Genomic DNA, 6,101 nt, shown 5'->3' on the forward strand with positions numbered 1-6,101 from the left:
AACTTATCCCTTGGTGTTACTAATAATATACTTATAAAAGTTACTTACTAGTATTTTTTATTTTTAATTATCTTTAATTAATAAAAACTATATTAATAAAATAGTTACTTTATAATAATAATATATAATAGTAAAAAAAATACTTATAATATTAATAAAAAGGCCTAGAAAAAAAAGAGAAAAAAAAGAATATTAAGTAGTCTATAGTAAGTAATAACTATAGGTTAGATTTCTATAGTTATATATAATAGAGGGCTAGTAAGGCCTAGAAGCTTTATTTTTTTAACTACTAGTAAAGATAAAGTATATATTATAGGCTAAAGCTATAGTAAGTATAGTAAGGCTTTACTTACTATAATATATAAACTAGTAAAGAGGGTATACTTAGTTAGCGCTTAGTTAGTGTCTTTATTTAACCTTATATATATAATATATATACTACTATAAATAAACTTTCTTCCTTAGTCTAGATTAATTATATTAAGTTACTATACACCTATTAAAAGTTAGTACTAACCTCTTATAATAATAATAGTTATAATATAAAGTAAAAGTATAAGTATAGTAGTACTTTTACTTATAGGTAAAGGTAGAGAATACTACTAGTAAGTAATATATTATATAACCTACTGCCTTTAGCTATATTAACTATATACTAATAGTATTATATAATAACTTTAGAATAAAGTCTAAGGGGGAGAAAAGTAGTTATAATAGGATTTATAGTAATAGCTATAGGTCTTAGTAATAGGTTACTAAGCCTCTAGTGCTTTACCTTACTATCTAGTTTTTTAGTAGTAAAGCCCCTATTATCTAGGCTTTATAAGCTTAAGTCTTATAATATACTAGTACCTACTATTAAGCCCTACCTAGGTAAGTACTTATAGCTATTATCTTATATTAAGTAATAAAATATTATTACTATTAATACTAAAGATATTAAATATTTTATTATTATTATCTTTATTATTTTTACTATTATAATACTATTATTATTACTTTTATTAACCTTTTTTATTTTAGTTTTAAAAGGTTTACTAGTTAACTATAGTAAAAAATAATTTAAAGACAAAGCTATATTTACTAGCCTAGTTAGTAGTAGTCTTATTAGGCTAGTTAGTCTACTTATTAGGATTTTCTACCTAAAGGCTAGTAATAATAAGACAGTTATTCTTATTAAGGTACTATTTAAAGTTATAGGTATATAGGTTTAAAGGGTTATTATTACCTAAAATAAGTTAAAACTAGATTAAGATACTAATAATAGCTAGCTTCTCTTTTTACTTAAAAGGTAAAGGTTTATAAGAAAAAAGAGAAAAGAGTTATAGTAAAGAGAGGTATTATTACTATAGTAATATTAATAGATTATAGTTAATAATATTAATAAAGTAGTAAAGTTAGTAATAATAATAGAAAAAATAATATATTTAGTAGGTTAAAAATAAAGAAAATAGAGGTTATAGGTAAGTAGGTTAATTTATTCTTTAGTTATTAATAGTAGCTATAGGTAAGAAAGGTATAGTTTAGTTACAGAGAGAACAAAGATATAGGATTAATAGCGCAGCAAGGAAGTTGGAAACAACTACTAGCCTTAGTTTAATAACCAGGCGAAGTAGAGCATCGCGGCTTATCGTCAACGTGTCGGCTGTTAGCCAATCCTTGCTTTCCAGGCATAGATGCTAGTACAAGAGCGGCTTTATAACCGAGTAGGAATGAATCAATCAATCAATCAATATGCCGCCCGCGTATCCAGGGTCTGGTAGGGCATTTGCTGCATGTAGCTTGTTAGGTCGTAACATCTACCCAGCCAAAATTCACTATTTTGTATACCCTCCGTTCACATCAATTACTGCCTGATGCCCATCGTGCATTGTGCAGAGCTGCTGCGTGTAATAGTCGTCTAGAAGGGCTTCCCACGCCTCTGCATCCCATCCATATAACGTCTGACGAGGTATTTGCCCTTGAATATGCCCGCAATAGATCTAGATATAGTCCTTTATCCAGTTCCAGCATAGCTCAATAGGGTTAAGGTCTAGCAAGTATAGATGAAAGCCTATAACCTCTATACCTCGCTTTGAAAAGTCCTCCATTGTAGTCCGGGCTGTGTGTGACCGGGGCCGGCAGGCTGTTCCAAAGTACCGTAATGTTGGCTATACCTAAAATAGTAGGAGGATGCGCATTGGATACCTGACAGGGAGCTTTTACTTCGGCCTAGTACCATCGTATATATTCTAACTGAATCACTTCTCTACGATAAGAGTCCTCGATACAATTATATTTTGAGAAACATTAGGCAAGGTACGCAAGTATTCGTTGTGATTATTTGTGTTCTTCTTTGTGTTCAAGGTGGTACCAGAGATCTGACGCTTTTAACGATTTGCTTCTGAAGGTAGCCAAATGCCTAGATGGACGGATGGCTATAGTTGTCACAATCTTCCCGGCTTCTCGGAACGTGTTGCTGACGGCCATAAAGAATGTTGTGGCCTCAAGCTTTCGCCAAACTGGGTCAGACGGGGTAAGAGTGAAGACGGATGGCAGCGTGGCTTCTGGGTTCTTCTTCTTCCAATCATTGAACCACTTGTCGAGAATCTGAACCAGCGGTTCTTCTAAAACGAATTCGTCGACCAACCAGTTAACCGATGCAAGTGGCCTATCTGCGTGCCTCGGGCTTGCTACAATGGGAATTATGTCGGACAGGAGTAGCTTCCGGGCAGCACCAGTCTTTACCCGTTGTTTGTCGTTGTAAGCGGCCATAACAATTATCGTGTCGGGTTGGTCAGGTGGGAATTTTAGCTTTGTAACTGCTTCGCGGTTGGACTTATAGTAGGGTGAATAAACCCAGAAAAATTGATCGCTCCTTTTTTCAACATTATATACGTCTGTGGTAGACCGAAGACCCTTATAAGAGAAAACGGGATTACCAGCAAATGCGCTGGATAACAACGAGAAAAGAAGGATAAGGAGCGGATGTGTAGAGCGCATGTTGGAGATGAGATTGAAGAGTAGGTTCATAAGATGTCACACAGCGAGCGACAGGAGGAGCGACAGTACTTAACCTCGGACTGAATTAAAGGGCAATTTTAAAAGAATATATATATATGTTTATGAAAAACTTAGCAATTCTAATTAACTTTCTGTACTTACCTAGTTAATAGCAATAGGTATAGAGCCGGAGTCTCCGGGTGGGGTATTCGTACTTTAGTATTGTTCCTGGTGTGAGCGACTAACCACCCCACCCTATTTCTCGGCTATCTGAAAATGCCGCATCTATCCCCTTCTATCAATATTATCACCCTTTTAAACCCATTACAACAATAGTTTTTTTGCTGAATTGAGACTTTCCAACATCTGGCCTTGGATGAGTGGATGTCATTGGATTCTTGCCGTGCTACCTCAACTTCATGCCCGCCCTCTAGCAAGGTAATCGCTGCCATAAGACCCCCAATACCAGCACCTACAATTCCCAACCGCATGGTCTTGTGGTTTTCTTTTGGAGTTAAGGTCTCTCGAGGAGGTAGGTCGGATTGATTGATAGAACTCATTGTTGTCTCGTGCATGGATCGTGATGATATTTCTTCTTGAATGCCAACAGTCGCCGGTAGGCCCTTGCTTCTTAAAAGCTTGCACACCATTTGATTGAGAACTTGGCTTCCTTTCCAAATTCCAAATAATGGGCGCCGGTAGCCTTACTCGGGATGTAGAGAGGTCAGGTGTGGAGAGCATAAATTATTACTCTATCCCATCAGGAGCAATAAGGCCCTATCTCCACAGTAGGCACCAAGTATAACCCTACAAAGGTGCAAATATATATAGTACCTCTATTTACGCCTATTTTTGTCTATGCTAGAGGTACTAATAATTTCTCTGCTTATAAAGAGCTATATTATAAGTTAAGTAACCTTAATAAGACTTTCTTTAAGTAATACTATTCCTAGATATCTTACCTTAGGCTACCCTAATTTTAGGTATAGGTAATAGCAAGGTCCTCTAGGTAAACCTTAATATAGTCCTATAAAGATCTAGTAGTATTAGAGTTAGAAGATATGATTAAATAGTTAATAATATTAATTTAAGTAGTGTTACTATATAAAACAATATTAAGTTAAATATTATTGCGTTATATATTCTTGTTATATGCGTGTAGTGCAGAGAAATAAGTGGAGATAGGGCCTTATTGCCCCTGATGGGATAACTATCTAACCCTAGATACTGCACAGCCCTATATCCTGTGCACCACCACCACCACCACCACTATCACTACATCACCACCATTATTACCACTTATTTCCTCGGGCTTGCTTAACCCACCTATATACAACTTTTGGCCTCGCTAGATCATCTAGATACACTAGATTCATATATATTATCTATGTTGCTAATAACTCCATTTTATGCCTGCTAGATATGCTCTATAGTGGTATCAAGCAACAGTTAGACAGGCAGTGGTCATTGTATGTATATTAATAAGTATAATAAATAAATAGGTATAGGAAGAAACCCTATATCTATACAATAGGTGTACAGAGTAAGATTCAAGGTATTAATAGTTATCCTCCGCGAGGTGTCCCTAGTATTCTGCGAGCTGCTTAACGACCACATTGGAACTCCTGGAGCGGAGACGATGCGCTGCGGTGCCCCCTGTATTCCTATCTGCGATGACGACCCTGTGGCTATGGCCCTTATGCTGCGCAAGATTCACTGGGTGGGGACCTACAAGGGTATGTAAGACTTCTTCTTGCTCACTGATAACGACATTGACCTTGCTTGCCTTGCTGATATGGCTGTCTAGTTTCCTGTTACCCCTAATAATAGTTTGTAATGTTCTATAACGATAAAGACATCTAATAGAACAGTATTACCTTCTACACAGAGAAAGCACTAGACATTAGGTATACTACAATTAATACCACAAAATACTATAGACTACAGATAGATTAGTTCCCTGTTGCCCCCTTTTACAGTAAAGCGTTAGTGTCCCTTTAACGCATAGTAATATCTATAGAATATATAAAGGAGCTATTATACCTAGTAATTATATACACTAGAGTTAGTAGAGCATTATATTTTATAGAAGACACTTAGGCTAAAGCAGTAGATAGTAGTAGTAGTAAATAGACAGAAAACACAGGGCTATATAAGAACCTAGCATAATATAATAAAAGGACTAATATATTACCTAAGAAATAATATATATAAGTCTAAGAGGATATAGACAAGAGAAATAGACAAGCTAAGCGCTAAGAAGAGACTAAAGTTATATAGAACTATATTAGTGTAATAAAAATATATTTCTTATATTTTTAACTTAAGTAATAAACAGTAAAATAAGTAATAGATATTTTTAGTATAAAGGGTTAGTACTACCTTTTAATAAGCGTATAGTAACTTAATATAATTAATCTAGACTAAGAAAAGAAGGCTATTTATAGTAGTATATATCTTATATATATAAGGTTAAATAAAGGCACTAAGTAAGCGTTAACTAAATACACCTACTTTGCTAGCCTTGCGCATTATAGTAGGTAAAGCCTTACTACACTTACTATAGCTTTAGCCTATAATATATGCCTTCTTCTCCCCTTAGCGCCTAGGAAAATAAAGCCTCTAGGCCTTACTAGCCCTTTTACCTTATATAACCTTTAAAATTAAACCTATAGTTATTACTTACTATAATTTAGTTATTAGTTTTTCTCTTTTCTTTTTCTTCTTTAGGCTTCTTTATTAGTATTATAAGTATCCTTTTTACTACTATATATTACTATTATAAAGTAATTATTTTACTAATATAGTCTTTATTAATTAAAGATAATTAAAAATAGAAAATACTAGTAAGTTATATTTATAAGTATATATATATATATATATATATAGACTTACTATTAATTTATTACTAACTTATTATATTATAGCTCTTTACCTTTAGCTAAAGCTTTTTACCTATAAGTAAAAAGAAGGCTATCCCTAAGACCTTATTATTACTACTATTAACCTTAAGTATACCCTTATTATACTAGTCTATATATTTAATTTATATTTATATTATAGTAGATTTATAACTAATATTAAAGATAGTCTTCTTCTTTTATATTACTTATAGTAAA

The 6,101-nt window shown here is 33.6% G+C and overlaps 1 protein-coding gene across 1 annotated transcript; it reads right to left on the reverse strand.

The window, feature by feature from the left end:
• Nucleotides 1-2,400: 2,400 nt before the first annotated feature.
• Nucleotides 2,401-2,613, reverse strand: LY79DRAFT_502536 (uncharacterized protein; the record flags this gene model as incomplete). Its single annotated transcript, XM_060553370.1, has 1 exon — nt 2,401-2,613. A coding segment is annotated over one exon (213 nt), but the record flags the coding sequence as incomplete, so codon positions are not given.
• Between the last annotated feature and the right edge of the window lie 3,488 nt (nt 2,614-6,101).

This window comes from Colletotrichum navitas (genome assembly GCF_030913465.1).
Source record: "Colletotrichum navitas strain CBS 125086 chromosome Unknown LY79scaffold_255, whole genome shotgun sequence".
NCBI lineage: Eukaryota > Fungi > Ascomycota > Sordariomycetes > Glomerellales > Glomerellaceae > Colletotrichum > Colletotrichum navitas.